General features: G+C 38.2%; 1 protein-coding gene and 4 non-coding genes across 5 annotated transcripts; 4 read left to right on the top strand and 1 right to left on the bottom strand.

The window, feature by feature from the left end:
* Positions 1-47: 47 nt before the first annotated feature.
* On the top strand, positions 48-119 carry trnap-agg (transfer RNA proline (anticodon AGG)). The gene has a single exon. It is a non-coding gene; the product is annotated as a tRNA-Pro (tRNA).
* Positions 120-373: 254 nt separating this feature from the next.
* Positions 374-445, top strand: trnap-ugg (transfer RNA proline (anticodon UGG)). Its single transcript has one exon. It is a non-coding gene; the product is annotated as a tRNA-Pro (tRNA).
* Positions 446-542: 97 nt separating this feature from the next.
* On the top strand, positions 543-614 carry trnap-agg (transfer RNA proline (anticodon AGG)). Its single transcript has one exon. It is a non-coding gene; the product is annotated as a tRNA-Pro (tRNA).
* A 98-nt stretch (positions 615-712) lies between these two features.
* On the top strand, positions 713-785 carry trnap-agg (transfer RNA proline (anticodon AGG)). The gene has a single exon. It is a non-coding gene; the product is annotated as a tRNA-Pro (tRNA).
* An 8,364-nt stretch (positions 786-9,149) lies between these two features.
* kiaa0040 (KIAA0040 ortholog) lies at positions 9,150-18,735 on the bottom strand. The gene is made up of 2 exons (XM_077559666.1): positions 18,590-18,735; positions 9,150-14,091 (listed from the first exon to the last, which is right to left on the bottom strand). Exon 2 carries the CDS (start codon positions 13,786-13,788, stop codon positions 13,453-13,455), a length of 336 nt encoding a protein of 111 aa, XP_077415792.1. The 5' UTR covers positions 13,789-14,091; positions 18,590-18,735; the 3' UTR covers positions 9,150-13,452.
* Positions 18,736-20,258: the final 1,523 nt, after the last annotated feature.

Below are 20,258 nucleotides of genomic sequence, written 5' to 3'. Positions count from 1 at the left end.
TATGTCGGCCACCATATGTCAACTATTTGGTCTTGCAATTGCTGTGTGGCTCGTTGGTCTAGGGGTATGATTCTCGCTTAGGGTGTGAGAGGTCCCGGGTTCAACTCCCGGACGAGCCCAGCTTTAAAGCACTCGTAAGGATCAAAGAGCTGCTTTTCGATCGACTCGTGACGTGGGCCACCATATGTCAACTAGATGGTCGCAGGATTTATTGTGTGGCTTGTTGGTCTAGGGGTATGATTCTCGCTTTGGGTGCGAGAGGTCCCGGATGAGCCCAGCTTTAAAGCACTCACAAGGATCAAAGAGCTGCTTTTCGATCGACTCGTTATGTCGGCCACCATATGTCAACTATTTGGTCTTACATTAATTGTGCGGCTCGTTGGTCTAGGGGTATGATTCTCGCTTTGGGTGCGAGAGGTCCCGGGTTCAACTCCCGGACGAGCCCTCCTTTAAAGGACTCACAAGAATCAAAGAGCTGTTTTTCGATCGACTCGTCAAATGGGCCACCATATGTCAACTATTTGGTCTTGCAATTGCTGTGTGGCTCGTTGGTCTAGTGGTATGATTCTCGCTTAGGGTGCGAGAGGTCCCGGGTTCAACTCCCGGACGAGCCCAGCTTTAAAGCACTCATAAGGATCAAAGAGCTGCTTTTTGATCGACTCGTTACGTGGGCCACCATATTTCAACTAGATGGTCGCAGTATTTATTGTGTGGCTTGTTGGTCTAGGGGTATGATTCTCGCTTAGGGTGCGAGAGGTCCCGGGTTCAACTCCCGGATGAGCTCATCTTTAAAGCACTCGCAAGGATCAAAGAGCTGCTTTTCGATCGACTCGTGACGTGGGCCACCATATGTCAACTAGATGGTCGCAGGATTTATTGTGTGGCTTGTTGGTCTAAGGGCATGATTCTCGCTTAGGATTTCAAATTAGGGTTGGGGTTTCAAACTAGGTTTGTACATTAGGGTTAGGGTTTCAAATTAGGGTTGGGGTTTGAAATTAGGGTTGGGGTTTCAAACTACGGTTTTACTTTAGGGTAAGGATTTCAAACTAGCGTTTTCCATGAGGGTTAGTGTTTCAAACTAGGGTTTCAAATTTGGGTTAGGGTTTCAAACTAGGGTTTCAAATTAAGGTTAGGATTTCAAACTACGGTTTCAAATTAGGTTTGGGGTTTCAAACTAGGGTTTCAAATTAGGGTTAGGGTTTCAAACTAGGGTTTCAAATTATGTTTCAGAATAGGATTAAGGTTTCAATCTAGGGTTTTCCATTAGAGTTTGGGTTTCAAACTAGGGTTTTACATTAGGGCTAGGGTTTCAAACTAGGGTTTGACATTAGGGTTAGCGTTTCAAACTAGGGTTTAAAATTAGGGTTGGGATTTCAAACTAGGGTTTTACATTAGGGTTTTTCCAAATAGGATTAAGAATTCAAACTAGTTTGAAACCTTAACCCTAATGTAAAACCATAGTTTGAAACCCTAACCCTAATTTGAAACCCTAGTTTGAAACCCTAACCCTCATGTAAAACCCTAGTTTGAAACCCCAACCCAAATTTGAAACCCTAGTTTGAAACCCTAACCCTAAAGTAAAACTCTAGTTTGAAACCCTAATCCTATTTGGAAACCCTAATGTAAAACCCTAGTTTGAAACCCTAACCCTAATGGAAAACCCTAATTTGAAACCCTTACCCTAACTTCAAACCCTAGTTTGAAACCCTAACCCTAATGTTAAACCCTGGTTTGAAACCCTAAACCTAATGTAAAACCCTAGTTTCAAACCCAAACTCTAATGTAAAACTCTAGTTTGAAACCCTAACCCTAATGTAAGACCCTAATTTGAAACCTTAACCCTAATTTGAAACCCTAGTTTTAAACTCCAACCCTAATTTGAAACCCTAGTTTGAAACCCCAAACCTAATTTGAAACCGTAGTTTGAAATCCTAACCCTAATGTAAAACCCTAGTTCGAAACCCGAACCCTAATTTGAAACCCTAGTTTGAAATCCTAACTTTAATGGAAAACCCTAGATTGAAACCTTAATCCTATTCTGAAACATAATTTGAAACCCTAGTTTGAAACCCTAACCCTAGTTTGAAACCCTAAGCCTAATGTAAAACCCTAGTTTGAAATCCCAACCCTAATTTGAAACCCTAGTTTGAAACATTAGGGTAGGGGTTTCAAACTAGGGTTAGGATATCAAACTTGGGATTCAAATAGGATTAGGGTTTCAAACCAAGGTTTTACATTAGGGTTAGGGTTTCAAATTTGGGTAAGGGTTTCAAACTAGGGTTTGAAATTAAGGTTAGGGTTTCAAACTAGGGTTTTACATTAGGGTTAGGGTATCAAACTACGGTTTAAAATTAGGTTTGGGGTTTCAAACTAGGGTTTCAAACTAGGGTTAGGGTTTCAAACTAGTTTTACAAATTAGGGTTGGCGTTTCAAACTAGGGTTTCAAATTAAGGTTGGGATTTCAAACTAGGGTTTTACATTAGGGTTAGGGTTTCAAACTAGGGTTTTACATGAGGGTTAGGGTTTCAAACTAGGATTTCAAATTAGGGTTAGGGTTTCAAATTAGGGTTAGGGTTTCAAACTACGGTTTAAAATTAGGTTTGGGGTTTCAAACTAGGGTTTCAAATTAGGGTTGGGATTTCAAACTCGGGTTTTACATTAGTGTTAGGGTTTCAAGATAGGGTTTTACATTAGGGTTAGGGTTTCAAACTAGTGTTTCAAATTAGGGTTAGGGTTTCAAACTAGGGTTTTACATGAGGGTTAGGGTTTCAAACTAGTGTTTCAAATTAGGGTTTCAAATTAGGGTTAGGGTTTCAAACTAGGGTTAGGGTTTCAAATTAGGGTTAGGGTTTCAAATTATGTTTCAAATTGGATTTAGGTTTCAATCTAGGATTTTCCATTAGAATTAGGGTTTCAACCTAAAGTTTCAAATTAGGGTTTTACATGAGGGTTAGGGTTTCAAACTAGGGTTTCAAATTAGGGTTAGGGTTTCAAACTAGGGTTTTACATTAGGGTTAGGGTTTCAAACTAGGGTTTTACATTAAGGTTAAGGTTTCAAACTAGGGTTTCACATTAGGGTTAGGGTTTCAAATTAGGGTTTAACATTAGGGTTAGGGTTTCAAACTATGGTTTAAAATTAGGTTTGGGGTTTCAAACTAGGGTTTCAAATTAGGGTTAGGGTTTCAAACTAGGGTTTTACATTAGGGTTTCAAACAAGTTTTTTAGATTAGGGTTAGGGTTTCAAACTAGGGTTTCAAATAAGGGTTGGGATTTCAAACTAGGGTTTTACATTAGGTTTAGGGTTTCAAACTAGGGTTAGGGTTTCAAACTAGTTTTACAAATTAGGGTTGGCGTTTCAAACTAGGGTTTTACATTAGGGTTAGGGTTTCAAACTAGGGTTTCAAATTTGGGTAAGGGTTTCAAATTAGGGTTTGAAATTAAGGTTAGGGTTTCAAACTAGGGTTTTACATTAGGGTTAGGGTATCAAACTACGGTTTAAAATTAGGTTTGGGGTTTCAAACTAGGCTTTAACATTAGGGTTTCAAACTAGGGTTTCAAATTAGGGTTGGGATTTCAAACTAGGGTTTTACATCAGGTTTAGGGTTTCAAACTAGGGTTAGGGTTTCAAACTAGGATTTTACATTAGGGTTAGGGTTTAAAACTAGGGTTTCAAATTAGGGTTAGGGTTTCAAACTAGGGTTTCAAATTTGGGTAAGGGTTTCAAACTAGGGTTTGAAATTAAGGTTAGGGTTTCAAACTAGGGTTTTACATTAGGGTTAGGCTATCAAACTACGGTTTAAAATTAGGTTTGGGGTTTCAAACTAGGCTTTAACATTAGGGTTTCAAACTAGGGTTTCAAATTAGGGTTGGGATTTCAAACTAGGGTTTTACAATAGGGTTAGGGTTTCAAACTAGGGTTAGGGTTTCAAACTAGCTTTACAAATTAGGGTTGGCGTTTCAAACTAGGGTTTTACATTAGGGTTAGGGTTTCAAACTAGGGTTTCAAAGTCGGGTTAGGGTTTCAAACTAGGGTTTCAAATTAGGGTTGGGATTTCAAACTAGGGTTTTACATTAGGTTTAGGGTTTCAAACTAGGGTTAGGGTTTCAAACTAGTTTTACAAATTAGGGTTGGCGTTTCAAACTAGGGTTTCAAATTAGGGTTAGGGTTTCAAACTAGGGTTTTACATTAGGGTTAGGGTTTAAAACTAGGGTTTTAAATTAGGGTTAGGGTTTCTAACTAGGGTTTTACATTAGGGTTAGCGTTTCAAACTACGGTTTAAAATTAGGTTTGGGGTTTCAAACTAGGGTTTAACATTAGGGTTTCAAACAAGTTTTTTAGATTAGGGTTAGGGTTTCAAACTAGGGTTTCAAATAAGGGTTGGGATTTCAAACTAGGGTTTTACATTAGGGTTAGGGTTTCAAACTAGGGTTTTACATTAGGGTTAGGGTTTCAAACTAGGGTTTCAAATTAGGGTTAGGGTTTCAAACTAGGGTTTCAAATTTGGGTAAGGGTTTCAAACTAGGGTTTGAAATTAAGGTTAGGGTTTCAAACTAGGGTTTTACATTAGGGTTAGGGTATCAAACTACGGTTTAAAATTAGGTTTGGGGTTTCAAACTAGGCTTTAACATTAACAACCCTAACCCTGGCTTAAAACCTCACCTCAAGACCATAACTCTAGTTTAAAACTCAACTTTGAAACCCTAGCCCTACTTTAAACCCAATTTTGAAATCCAAACTCTAGGGTTACGGTTTCAAAGTTGGTTTTTAAACTAGTTTGAAACCAAAACCCTAGTTTGAAACCCTAACCCTACTTTGAACCCAAATGTGAAACCCCAACTCTAGTTTAAAACCCAACTTTGAAACCCTAACCCTAATTTGAAACCCTAGCCCTACTTTGAACCCAAATTTGAAACCCCAACTCCAGTTTAAAACCGAAACTTTGAAAACCTAACCCTGGCTTAAAACCTCACTTCAAGACCATAACTCTAGTTTAAAACCCTAGTTTGAAACCAAAGCCCTAGTTTGAAACCCTAGCCCTCCTTTGAAACCAAATTTGAAACCCCAACTCTAGTTTAAAACCCAATTTTGAAACCCTAACCCTAATTTGAAACCCTAGCCCTACTTTGAACCTAAATTTGAAATCCCAACTCTTGTTTAAAACTTTATATTGAAACCCTAACCCTAACCCTAGTTTGAAACCATCACCCAAAATCCTAACTTCAAAGTCAAATTTTAAACCCTAATCCTGGTTAAAACCTTACGTTGAGACACTAACTCTAATTCAAAAGCCTGCGTGGGTGCGGCGTTCGGGAGTTTTCTCAAGTTGTTGCTCCTTCCACATGCCTTTTTTTTAATTTTTTTTTTTGGGAGATCTCAGTATTGATCATTTGACATGTCATCATCATTGTTCTCCCTTTTTTTTTCTTTTTTTTTTTTCTTGCTCCTTCCACATGCCTAATACGAAATTGGGTTGCTGTGTTGTGGATGCTCCATCTCCGGCGGATGCCCCCGGCCAGCCCCCAAATGGCCTCATCTTCTGCAGAGCCCTGTTCTCAGTGATTGGACTTTCTTTAACTCAGGAAGGACTCCTTGCCGCTGCGTGTTGTAGTAATAGTAGGGATAAACCGATTTTCTGCCGGGCCGATTATATCGGTGCCAATATTTGGCATTTTGACAACTATCGGCATTGGCCTTTTTAGAAATCTGAAGGCCGATAAAGCTGCTATCTTACTGAGCTAGCGAAATTTGGGGTTTTCATCAGGATTTGTAAGATGTTAACAGACAGTTTTTACTTTTCACAAAATCATTTCAAAAACATTCAGACTATTTTTACTGTGTGCGAAGATCTTTTGAAACCATTTATGAACCGTGATGAAAACCCCAAATTAGCTACATTCGCATGCATGTCGCTAAGTGAGTAACTTTTCATTTAGGGGTTTATTTAAATGTCCACTTTATATAAAAAACTGGGAACTCCCTACACTTTTTATTTTAAAAAAAAAAAAAAAAGGTAAAAATTAAATTAAGACATTATATTGAAATTTTGGAAAACTTTGTCTCCAGTAGAAATGTACTTGCTTAGTTTTTAATTTATCGTAACTCTGGAAGCTTCCTGCAATTTTTGTTACAATTTTTAAACAAAGCTCCCAATTCTTTGTATGTTTACTACTACTTTCTACTTCTACTAATACAATTTGTATGTACAATACAATACAAAAAAATACAGTTTTAGTGCTGTTACTACTAGTAGCACTACCATACTATTAATACTCCACGATCTAGCACTACCACTACTACTACATAATAATAATAATAATAAAAAAAGAAGAAGAGAAAAAAAAGAAGAGTAACTAATGACAACAACAACACGAACAAACCAGACGGGAGTCCCTCAACTGATGACTGATGTTTCCTCATAAGGAAGTTAAGCAACTTTACAGGAACTGCTCGTGTTCTGCGCTTTCAAAATAGTTTCCCAAATTTCCCCACATTTTAAAATAGCTCGCAGTCGCTGTCTGGACCCGAGCTATTTTGATGACAGGATCACGGCAGCATTTCAACCCAAAAAGCTAGTGATGGGAAAATGAAGCTTCATGAAGCACTTGCGATACTTTTTGACTCCTCAAGATGGCACTCATGATTCAAAGATGCAATGCAAATGTAATCAATTTTTATTGCACTTGTCTTTATTTTTAAACCAAGAGCACCATCTAGAGGAGTCAAAAAAGTATCGCAAATGCTTCATGAAGCTTCATTTTGCCATCACTACAAAAAGCTTCCGCAATTCAGACTGCAAGCAGGAACAGGAACATTTTGAGCTGGAGATTTTTATTTATTTTTTATTTATTTTTTTATTTATTTACATTCTCTGAACATTTTGAAATTTAGAGTGACTCTGAAGTCAAGCAGTGTCACTGATTATGTTCCACTTTGATGAATAAAGTTTCATTGTGAAGTCATCAAAGTCGGCGTTCCCGCTGACATTTCCAAGAAAGCGCTTCTTAAAAATGAAATTGTCTTTCCACCCACACTCGCTTCCAAAACGACGAGAAGAGATTAGATGACGCCACTCCTCGGTGTACTTTGGAGCCAACGCAAAAAGGAGAAAGAAGAAAAATGGGACTTCTTAAAATAAAGACCCAACCCGACACCCTCACGCACACGCGTGCACTTTGTCCTTTCAATGTAAATAATGTGCCAAGAGTGAGTGTGTGTTGAGTCAGGCAGGTTGACACAAACGCGTGGGCTCAGCCCAAGCTATTTCTTTTTCCATGACGGCGTCCGGCCCTCTAATAAGTCAGACTTTGTTTTAACTGCTGGAGTACTTGACGCAAAGAGCAGAACAGGCTGGGAGCGCTTTTGCAAATAGTGAAATATTCTTCCGAAAAGAGGCATCGAGCCTTTTGATTGGCCGCTCACGGTTGAAGTTGACTGTCAAGCTCAATATACAACAAAGAGAATTACGCCTTGTGTATTTAAAACAACCACATAGCCGAGCCTTTTCAGTCTGCTAGCTTAATGCTATCAGATAGAAGATAGAGGATAGCTAGCTAGCGCTAGATAAAAAGCTATATCAGGATAGATAGATAGATAGATAAAGATAGAGCTAGATGAAGAGAGGGATAAATAAAGAGAGAGATAAATAGAGAGAAAAAGATAAATAAAGAGAGATAGAGATAAAGATAGATAGATATAGAGATAAAGATAAAGCTAGAGCTAGATAAAGATAGATAAAGAGAGAGATACATAGAGAGATAAAGATAAATAAAGAGAGATAGAGATAGATAAAGAGAGAGATACATAGAGATAAAGATAAATAAAGAGAGATAGATAAAGATAGAGCTAGATAAAGATAGATATATAAAGAAAGAGACAGATAAAGATAGATATATAAAGATATAGATAGATAAAGCTAGAGCTAGATAAAGATAGAGCTAGATATAGATAGATAGATAGATAGATAGATAGATAGATAGATAGATAGATAGATAGATAGATAGATAGATAGATAGATAGATAGATAGATAGATAAAGAGAGGTAGATATAGATGGATAGATAGATAGATAGATAGATAGATAGATAGATAGATAGATAGATAGATAGATAGATAGATAGATAGATAGATAGATAGATAGATAGATAGATAGATAGAACTAAAACTAATAAAGAGGCTATAACACCATTTATGCTGTGATGCTTTAACCCTGTAAACAATGGATTGAACACACACGTAGGCAGAACATAGTACTCGCAGTCATATACAGTCTTCTTTATCTTCTGCAAAGAATGGCTATGAATAGTGCTGCACTAATGAGAGGAGAGGAGTTGAACAATGAATAAATAGTACATCGTACATGTGACGGGGCCTTGGAAAAGATGTCTCCCCTGTTTGGACTCTCTAAAGCCAAAAACAGACTTGTGTGTTAAATCAACACTTTGCTGTGTGAATTTGATCACATTTCGGTTGCATCACAGCAAGACTTTTATTTTTATTTTTTTACTTTTCTCAAGTAAAAGTGAACATGTAACTCTTCAGAAATAAAAACATGCATTTGTGCATTCTGATATTATAGTTATGTTCATGCAGCTCACCAGACACATAAAAAACAAAAAGAAAAGTCTGGCCCTCAGGCTACAAACACATTCGGCTCTATTTTTGTAGATAGGCAAACGTGTGTGCTGTAAAAACTATTGTCATCATCATTATTGTATTTTTAAAAACACACCCCTGGGCCATGGCTCAGCTACGTGGAGGGATTTCACGTGTTTTTCAGGTGGTTTTCACGTCCCCCATTCACAGCTGAGCTGATAGTCAACTTGACGTCTTCCGCAAGAGGAGGTCTGCTTCCAGTTCCTTACAAACGTACTTTGCAATCTTCTGCACGGATTTGAGTGAGTCTTCATGGGCTGAATTTAAAGGTAATGAGAGGAGCCACTTCGATTGGCCAGGAAGTCAGCCGTGTTCACTCCCACAAAAATTGGTGTGGTCCGGCTAGTTTGACGTCTTTCTTACAGTGAATGCAGTTGGCAAGCCGAAAGTACAAAATGTAACTTTTGTCCTGTTTGCAGTCCGCACAAATACCTCTCATGTTTTTATGTTCTTTAAAAGTTGCTATTTATATCCGATAGAAAATCAACACAAAACAATGAAAGGTAAAAAATACATTTTATTTGCTTGCAATGTCATCCTTCAGAAACACGTGACGATAAAAAAAAATAAAAAATCCCCATTGAATGTTAAATGGATTGAAATTCTTTGTCTTGTATAAACACTCTAAAAACAGTTGAGACAAAAGTAACCCAATTATAGATAAAAAAAAAAAATAATGGACCGACCCAACTTTCTGTTTCTCTTTTATACAAAATGACCACATTTTTGACCCAAGTAAAAAATCTGACCAATATTCATGAGTTGTTTTACGCTGAAAGGCCTCTTGACTCAAAGTTGGGTAAAATTGACCTAAGTTGAGCATCAATCCCTTTTTGACCCATTGTTGGGTTATTTTTGACCCAACTGTTTTTAGAGTGCATTTTGACACCTGGGAACTGATTTAAATAACAATAATTATAATTAGGGGTGTCAAAAATTAGTGTGTTAATTTTCTGTTAATTTCGAGTTCCTTTAACGCCACGAAATTTCTTAACGTGCGATTAATGGCCGCCCCCTACTTGGAAAGCCTGTAGTGGGGGAATTCCCAGCAGACACGTCCACGTCAAAATTGAGCAGTAATAAATGTAATAATAATGCATATATTTGTGGACACTGGGGTCAAGTTGTATTTTACAATTTTAAAAATTTGCACAATTTCATAAGTTACTTCATTCTAAAGAATAGATAGCTCTTAACTCATTCACTGCCATTGACGGCTATAAACGTCAAAAATTCATTTGAACTATTTCTATTAGTTTAAAATTTTTCCCCCACTTTTGTTAAGAGTATGAAAACCTCATTTTTTTTATTGCACATTTAAAACAGATGACATTTGTGATTAATCGCAAGTTAACTATTGAAGTCATGCGATTAATTACGATTAAAAACTTTAATTGCCTGACGCCCCCAATTTTTTATCTTTTCTGAAAAAAAATAAATAAATCATTCACTGACATTGACGGCTATAAACGTCAAAAATTCATTTGAACTATTTCTTTTAGTTTAACATTATTTTCCACTTTTGTTAGCAAGAGTATGAAAACCTCGATTTTTTTAATTTAATCGCCTTTTGCCCCTAATTTTTAATAATCTTTTTTTTTTTAAATGAATTTATGACAGTGAATAAGTTAATATGAAAAGAAACATGAACTGAGCTGTCACCGTCTTACAAATGCAATTATGCCATCTAGTGGCAGAAAAAATACACAAAATCAATATTACATTCATTTTTTTTTTTCAGTACAGCAAATCTTTTTAATTGTAATTAATGAAATGAAATTACTGTATCAATGACTAAAAGATGCAGCCATATATTTTTTAATCAGTTTAACATTTTTGTCCACTTTTATGTTAACAAGAGTACAAAAACATAGAAAATTAATATTTTACTGTACATTTAGAACAGATATAAATTTTGCGATTAATCCTGAATTAACTATTGAATTCATGCAATTAATGGCGATTAAAAATTTGAATCGCCTGACACCCCTCATTATGATAATGAAAAGCAGCTGCGGTATCTCGATAAAGTCCGCACACGCCTCCCATAACGCAAACGAACCCATTTCCACCCGGGCATGTGCATGTCAGCGCCATAATGAAAGGAGCAGGGCCTGATTTTCCGTTTGTCCCAGCAGCACTTGTGCGCCCGATGCCAGCGTATGCTAATTGCGCTGCGAGACGTCACAAACACAAGCCCCGTGGCGCAGCTCATTCCAGCCAAAATCATTTGGCTTGCTCCTTTATTTACCTTATTTAACATGTGTAAGAAACAACAGCGTGCTGATTTTGTTTAGTTTTTTTTACTGCAGGGGAGAGTCACTTCAGAAATCCATGACATCATCGTGGGACTTATTATTCAGGGTTTTATTCATTTTACTTGGACTCACTTGAAATGATTTAGTTAGCATAATATGAGTTCATTATGCAACAGCTACTGTAGGCTTCAACATTATTGAGTTGCTATTCATGGCTGAAGTTTTTTTAGGGCTATACTATATACTAGAATTTTTTGTTCAATATTACTAATATAATATGCTTCATTTAATTAGCACTATATGAAAGGTTACATATGATGCAGGTGAAAGTCAGCCAATAAGATTGTAGAATTGGCCCGCTGTGAATTAGCTAAATGTTAGCCATGCTGGTGTTCCGCCATCAGCAGGTCGTCAAAGAAATCAAAGAATGTGTTTGTTTCTACTGTTTTTTTGTTACCAATTATTCAATGAAGTGATTAAAAGTGCTCCAGTGTGGCTGTGGCTATGTTCCCTCTATCCTAACCACCTGAGGAGTAATTACATTTCGTTCTAATTAGCGGCGGTAGGCTAATCTAAATGAGCTAACAATGTTTACTGTGCAGTTGTACACATTGCACTTAAAGTGGAAGTCAACCTTAAACATTTCTTGACAATAATATGTTATATGTGACCTCACTAGTCTAAACATGACATTCTGATTAAAATTATATTTGTGGAATATGATTTATGCAGCAAAATTCTGCCATTTTAGTCCAGTTTAGGGGGCGGCCATTTTGCCACTTGCTGTCGACTGAAGATGACATCATAGTTGCTCAGGCAATGACCAATCACAGCTCACCTGTTTTCTGAAGCTGATCTGTGATTGGTTGTTACCTGAGACCTGAACAATGATGATGTAATTTACACTCAACAGCATGTAGCAAAATGGCCGCCTTCTGATTTTGATTTTTTTTTTAACTGCTGAATTTTGCTACTTAACACATATTCCACTAACGTAATATTAATCAAAATACCGTATTTTGACTAGTGATGCTGCATAGAACATATTACTGTCAAGAATTTTTTTTTAATTTTTAAAAAATATATATATATTTTTGGGAGGGCGGACTTCCCCTGTAAGCAGAGCTGCATTGAGTTTTAGATGCCCAAAAGTAGCATTCTCAGCAATGTTACGGAAATGGAGGTCAAAATGGTATTTTTGTCTTTATGGGTTCTTTTTCTTTTTTTTCCGTCTTTTTTTTACACTTTGGGTTTGGCCTGAGGTCATCATGTTAAAATAAAGTGGTGTAAAGGGCGTGGTACAAAGTTGCCCACTTACATGATGCTGAGTAAAATTGGCTAATTCCAGTGAAATATGACTCCTTTAAGTATGTCATGTATTGCTCCAAACGCCTCGTGAGACTTAACTAAACTGCAAAGCAGTCCGAGACCCAAACTAGCAACGACAGTAGCAAAAGCATGACTTGAATTTATAAGCTCAAAATCAAGAGCAAAGAGGTATGATTTTTTTTTCCTTCTTCTTTTTTTTTTTTTTTTTTACTTGAAAAGTGAGCCATCGTAAATGGCTTGTGACAAGTAGGCAGGGTTACAAAGAGCCTTGAAAACTGCAGTGCTCTCATGAATACAGACAAAACACATTTCACGCGGGAGCCAGAAGAACTTACACACACAAACACAAGTGCTGCCACTATCAACTATTTTTTAGAATTGATTAATCTATCTATTGTTCAATCGATTAATCAACTAATAGGATTCATTTTAGTCTTTCCTTAAAGTGTATTAAAAAAACATTTTTTCCCCTGATTACTATTTATTAGCAAATGATTGGTATTAATTCAATACTTTGTATTCGTATAGTGATGAAAAAAAAAGGGGGGGATTGATGTAGTATGTTACCAGTTCGGCCATTGTTTTCCAAAGTACAAACAAATGTTTGCAAATGTCTTATTTTGATTAAACACAGAAGATAATTGGTCTTCTTTCGTGAAGGACTAAAAAAATCAGTGAGCAATTTCTGCGGATATGCTGAAATTAGAGTAATCGATTAATTTGTTAATCGATTACTTGCCGATTAATCAATTAGTAATCGATTAATTTGATAATCAATTACTTGACGATTAATCAATTAGTAATCGATTCATTTGTTAATCAATTACTTGTCGATTAATCGATTCATTTTCACAGCTCTGGTATACACACATTTGCCGATAGGTACAAAGTACAACGAACCGAGCACTGCTACGAATAGAAAAAATTGGTGAGTAATTGACTTTACAATCACCTATAAAGATTGATTGCTGCTCCAAGGTGGCGGCGAAGCACTACATGAAGCTCCTCAGCTCACTTCTTCAACACACATTTGTTGCTTAGGCCTGAGAAACAAAAACAGGACGTTTTTCAGCAAATGGCGAACCGCGACTGGTCCGAGGTCTGTCAGCCTAATCAATGTCTGTACCGCTAATATTGTAAACAGAACTCCACATATGGCTAGAAAATCCCACAACTTTCAACGCTGCTTTTGCTTCCAAACAATAAGGACTTCCTATTCCATTGGCAGGGCGACCACATCAGGCACCATCTGGCTGGTCTTGACCGAAATCCACAAGTCGTCGTTATTAGCCGAGTTTTTCTTTTTCTTCGTTGATTCCGATTTGCCGGCTCCGCCTCCTCCTCCGCAGCAGCCGCTGGGGCAGCCGTTGCCATGGCGACAGCAGCAACAGTGGCAACACACAGCTAGCGTAGCGACCAGGACGACCAGCGGCAGAGTGAGGAGGACCACGAGGCACACGGTGTTGTAGACGCCTTGGTGGTGTTTGTCCGTCACGAAGGTCCAGAGAAAGCTGAAGAAGTTGCGGATGCTGTCTGTCGTGCCATCCATAACTTCGGCATGCAAAGTTCTGAAGATTAGTTGATACGTTGGATGGCTTTGAGGAGGGTCAATTATTAGACTTCAATTCATCTTACATGCTTCTTCTTCATTGGGAGGCCAATTGAACAAATCTTCAGACTTTCATTTCCAAGTTCCACTTCCTTAAAGTGGACGGATCTGACAGTTCAAGCCCAAGGACACCCAAAATGAAATTGAAGGTAAGACTGTGATGACGGGAATCTTGCACAAGTTGGGCGATTTCACTTTGTATTTTCACTTGACTTGAATCTTGAAAGATGTTACTTTTTTTTTCTGTGGAGCAAAAACACAAAAATTAGCATTGATGGAAATTTCTGTTTTCCCTCCGCTATCATCCGGACAGTGTTCCCGAGCTGTTTGCTAGGTATTGGGCGGGGCAAGTCATTTATCTCGCTCCCAAAAATAAAAAATAAAATAATTGAATTGCTTATACATGCCTCAATATATAAATGTGCCTTTGAGGCCCCGCCTCTTAAAGGCACATGGATATACTGTACACGGGTACCACAACCCACGCAGTATTTTCTACACTGTTTAAAAAGTGTGTTTTGATAAAATTAAATGTATTTCAATTCTAAAAATAAATAGATTAAGTAATTTATACAAACTCTGTAATTTCCCGTGATTAATACGCAATTTAAAAAAATATGTATCTTAAATTGTTTCCCCGTATTTAGTGTGTCGATAAAAATGATGAACATTTTTAAATTTTTTTTTTTTTTTTTTTAGGGTGCATATGTAAATTGACTTGCAAAGTAAATATTCATCCCATTCATTTTCACAATATGACTAATAAATGGTCGTGAGTGTGGCGCAGAAGTTAATCAGCAACCAAAAAATATTAAAAAATGGTAATTGAAAAAAAAAAGCAAATGTACTAGAGTAGACAAAAAAATTTGGATCAAAATCGAACCATTTAGTGGCAGTCTGGAGCCCTCGGCACCTTTATTTGTATCGCACATTTCAGTCGCTCTCATCAAAAAATATTGAACAAATCAAAATGCTTTTTAAGAGTGGTATGGGATGCATATTATATAAAAAGTGGCATATTAATCATGGGAAGTTAAAACCGATTGTAGATTTTCTCCTCTTGTGAGTCTCGGACATATCCAACATAATAAAACGTGGGCTCCCTGTACTCATCAGCATTGGTTCGATTCCCAGCGTTCCTCTCATGAATACTGTAAAAGAATCATCGAGGATTCTGAACAGATCTCGGTCAGAGGACGACCGCAGGCCAGAAACAAAGACAGATTGGGTAAGAGATTTGGCCAAGCAATCTGGGTGGGAATCGTAATAATAAGAATATTTTTTTTACTCCCGAAAAGTTAATTAAATACTCATTACTGAAATACGCGCTTGTTTGTAGATTTCATTCAGTCATTTCTTCACGTACCACTAGAGGGAGCTTGTGTACCACCAGTGGTCCTCGTACCGCACTTTGAGAACTGAACTCGCAACTTGTGTAGCTTTAAATGTTACAATTTGGTTGACAAATCTGCTTTATTAGTGAGTTACCAAAGGTAGTTAAAGTTACTCAAAATACTTTTTTTAAAATTGTTATTACCGCTATGTATGAGCTCCAAAAGCAGACTTTTGGTCTATCTCGGTCGGGTCGCACCTCCACATCTTATTATCTGAGAAAAGGAGGAAAGCTTCTCATCTCACATTCGCTGGCAGAAAGCAGGTGACGACGCACCTGCGCCAGGACCGCTAATAAAGACACCGACTGGCGCGTCTCATACAGTATGTGCGACTGCTTTACCCACAGACGAGCGAACATAACACCCCGCTCTGCCTTCACACCCCCACCCTCGCCATTCTCTCCAAAGGAAATGAAGCTCTCACAGCTAAGTGGCATCACAATCAACACTCATATGTGGAAAAAAAAAAAAAAATGAAAGACACCTTTTAATTTGTTTTCGAATTATATGCTATGCTTTTTTTGGGAGGCGGGGATTTGTCTTCGGTTCGTTTCAGTGTTAGGGGAGAAGGGATCGTTTAAGAAGCCAGACGAGAGCGATGACATCACCGTGAAACGTACCGTATGCCCATATAAGGAACGAGACGTCTCACAAGTATGTTGCAACAGTTCTGTACTGGAGTCACACAAATGTATTTAAACTCGATACATTTGTGACTCATGTTAGCATTGCTGGGAGTGCACCCCGCCGCACACCCCCCCCCCCCCCCCTAAAAAAGTACTTCCCCTTAGTCATAAATTATTTGTTTTGTTTCAATTCTAACTTCTGAAGAAAAAACATTTGTCCGAACATGCATTTGCAACTAAGTAAATATCACAGAAGCGCAAAAACAATTGCAACCCAACATACAGTCGCAAAATGAGTCACAGAAATGAGGTTTTTTGATTATCAAAAAGAGAATCATATCAGCTTTCTAATCATATCAATCGTTGCGCTCATTACATTACCACAGATATGAGAAAGTATATCTGACACGCCCCCTTTGATCTGATGCTACTTAAACAGCTGGCAATAGACCAATCAGAGGCCGGTATATGATTACTTGCTTTGCTAGTGTTCATGGAGAAGATCCGCTGTTAAAAAAATAAAATAAATAAATGTTGGATGAACTTAAAATTTCAAGTAACAACTGTTGCTCAAATTTAAGCTCCCCAGCACACCGTCCACTTTTTGTTGTCATGGTAACGAAAGCCCACCATTGCTCCAGCAGGATGTGGGACAGGGTGTCCAATTAATTGCTCGCTTGGATGAGACCGGATGGGCTCATTTCAGTAAAAAGAAAAAGAACGTGTGAAGTGTGTTATCAATAGCGATCCTTGGGGTGATTTGTCACATGACAAGAATGATTCTAAATAGTCTTTAAATAGCAAATTACATTGTATATTATGGGGAGCTCAGGGGCAAAATAGAAAACAAATATTGATTACTGATACTGATTTAAAAAAAAAACAGGAAAAATACAAATGAAAAACAACACATGGTGTTGCTGAGAAATGTGAAACTATGCCAACGGCTATAATGACATTCCAAGAGTCCACTTGACTTTCTCATGACATTGTGCTCTGGTGGAGCATTCTGAAGTCCAGGAAAAGCCAATTGATGGGGCCCACAAAAGCAGGAAGAGGCTGAGAAAAAATGTTATGATTGCATGAAGGGGCTGCTTTTTAAGGAGCACGCGCGACCTAAAAGAGCAGAAGTGGCGACAGAAGGCATGACAGGAATCTTTGATGACTTGCCTGCAGCGCACGACATACACAACTCGATAACTGATACGGATTTTCAATTTTTAATTGTTGTTTTGCTTGGGGATTTTTGCAGAGGCTCAAGTGAGGGTCAAGATGGTGCCAGCCAATCACTGGGTTAGAAGAGTTTGTTTGGAATTTATTTCATTTGATTTATTTAGTTCATTAGTTATTTCTAATTGACTTAGTATTAATTCGTTTTCATAGCGGATTTGTTAGTTTGATTCGTCTTGGTTTTTTTTCTTGAAAATGCTTGATTTTAATTTTGTTTTCATTCATTTTGTGTATTTCCTGTGTGCAAGATTTAGAAAGTGTTGTGCAGTAAAAACAAAATGATAGATAGATAGATGGATAGATGGATGGATGGAATAATGGATGGATAGATAGATAGCTCACTAGCGAGCTATCTAGCTAGCTAGCCAGCTCACTAACGAGCTATCCAGCTAGACAGACAGACAGATAGAAAGATAGATAGATAGCTTACTAGCTAGCAAGTTATCGAGCTATCTAGCCAGCTCACTAGTGAGCTATCTAGACAGGCAGACAGACAGACAGACAGACAGACAGATAGACAGACAGACAGATAGATAGATCACTAGCGAGCTATCTAGCTAGCTAGCCAGCTCACTAGCGAGCTATCCAGCTAGACAGACAGACAGACAGACAGATAGAAAGATAGATAGATAGCTTACCAGCTAGCGAGTTAGCGAGCTATCTATCTAGCTAGCCAGCTCACTAGTGAGCTATCTAGCCAGACAGACAGACAGATAGATAGATATATAGATAGATCGATACTGTATGTAGAACCTCAGAACTTTGAAGCAGATATGCTAACCACTAGAAAGCTTCAAGTAAAGTTAATGCTAATGAGTTATTTGTTAATATCTAAGGCAGCAATGTAGATCAAACAGAACAGCTCAGATGATTTATTTTATTTTATTTTTCGCTCCGCAGAATTTAAAGGGCTCTGTCAGAACAGCCACAGGAAGAAAATTCCCAATGTACCTCGAGACAAACAGCTGACAAGAGTTATTTAAAAAAACAAAAACAAAAAAAAACAGCACTATGCACAAATCTATCCGCCAATTGAATTGGGGCCCCAAGCAAAATGTCATTTGCAGATTTCATTTCCCACGTTTGTGACTGGCTAGCGTGTCTACCAAATCAAACCACAAGATCTTTTTGTTTACATGCCAGTTTCTGAAAATATGTATTTGACATACAGTGCATAATAACAACCCACCACCAGACAGAGTTCCTCAGCCCATGACTTGTCACGAATCTGAATGAAGATCCAGAGCCCCTTTCAAGCAATACAAATCAGCTTCATGCATCAGGCAGGTGAGCTGCAATTTTGACACATGCTTTTGATATCCATCCATTTTCTACCACATTTATCCTCATTAGGGTCAAAGGTCAATTGGACAGTTTACATTCACTTTTCAACATTCTTAATTGCCATCCAAGGTTATAAAGAAGTCAAGCAATCCTCCAAATACAAGCTACTACACTCAAACTTTCACAACATCTCCATCAAGTCATTACCTTAACTGGCGCTCACACACACGTTTCAGCGTCAGGTCAGGTGAGGCCTTCTGCTGTCAGCTCATCAAACGTGTTGCGTCTCCGCAGCTTGTCTGCTTCTTTTTGTCACCCTCGCGCAAACACATCATCACCAGACTTCACTTTCTGTTCCTGTTTGCTCTCGTAGCCCCGTCCCCCCACAACCACTAACAATCTCCTCCTCCTGGCTCCAAGTGTGTGTGTGTGTGTGTGTGTGTGTGTGTGTGTGTGTGTGTGTTTGTGTGTGTTATGGTGGCAACGTCACAGCACCCTGCCCACTTTTTGTAAGAATGGGCCTTCTGTCTGAGCTTGCTTGTGTGTTTCCTGCATGGAATATTGCGGCGGCTTTTACTGTACACGGTGACGTCGCACTGAGTCACAGAAAAGCATGAAACGGAACGTAACGCATCAAAACGCTCGTTTGCGTTACTCCACCAAAAAAAGCTTCCTGGCTGTTAAAACGCAAACACGTCTCCACCCTGCATCTAAAAGGGGAACAAACGCGGGAAATGAATGAAAGTATGTGAGTGCTCTACCAGGTGAAAGATGCACACGTGCGCGTGCTTTTGTGCGCACGCACGCACGCAATTACAGTGAGACGCCTGTGGCATTGTGGGTAATTCTCTTTCTGGCTCAGTCGAGCAAAAGAGGCTTTTTCATTCAAAGTTTTGAAAAGAAGAGAGGGAGAAAGCGGGACGGTAAGTGGAGCAGAAGCCGAAAAAGTGAGCGTGCGCCTCGAACATGCTAAACAAACGACGGCACAAGAAGATAAATCTGAAGTTATTGTGAACTGTAAACACATTACAAATATTCGGATCACAATTACAGCCTAATTTCTAACATTTGTTCCATGAGATTGTATTAATTTGTTTTCTTCATTTTCTAGCATTTCTTTTCGCTACACTACTTCCAGTACATGTATGTGATTTTATTTTATTTCTTTTTTTGTCCAATATGTTTTGCGATTATGGGTGTAACGGTTTTTGACCGGTTCGGTGCATGCAGCGACAAACGCACGACGTCATTGCAGTATCTGCACTCCAAAGTAGGTGGCGGTAATGTGCCGACCAGCAGTAAAAAAAAATATGAAGGAAAAAATTACATCCATGGACACGTCAAATATTTCTTGATTCTACTGCGTAACAGTCCATTGATTAATATTACATTTGTGGAATATGAGTTATGTAGTAAAATCCAGTCGTTTTTATCCATCTCAGTGGGCGGCCATTTTGCCACTTGCTGTCGACTGAAGATGACATCGATGTTGTTCAGGGCTCAGGCAGCGACCAATCACAGCTCACCTGTTTTCTGAAGCCGAGCTGTGATTTACGGTGGCCGGGATGCGCAAAACACTTTTGCAATACGAGAAACGCTTTTACAAAGCTGGAGACGAATTGACATTTTAGAAAACATTTTTACAAATCAAAAAACGAAATTACATTGCCATAACAAATTTACAAGTCCTGAAACAAATTTACATTTGAGAAAACACATTTACAAGATGTGAAACACTTTTAAAAACGCCGACACAAGTGACGAAACACTTTTACAAGCGGCCAAAACAAATTTACAAGTAACTTTTTCAACCGGAAAGGGCGGACAAGTAGAAACGGAAGTGATAAGGAGTTCATGGCGATTCAAGATGGACGGC

Source organism: Vanacampus margaritifer, chromosome 2 (genome assembly GCF_051991255.1).
Source record: "Vanacampus margaritifer isolate UIUO_Vmar chromosome 2, RoL_Vmar_1.0, whole genome shotgun sequence".
Taxonomy (NCBI): Eukaryota; Metazoa; Chordata; class Actinopteri; order Syngnathiformes; family Syngnathidae; genus Vanacampus; species Vanacampus margaritifer.
The sequence above is the reverse complement of the archived record's forward strand: the minus strand, read 5'-3'. Positions and strand labels throughout refer to the sequence as shown.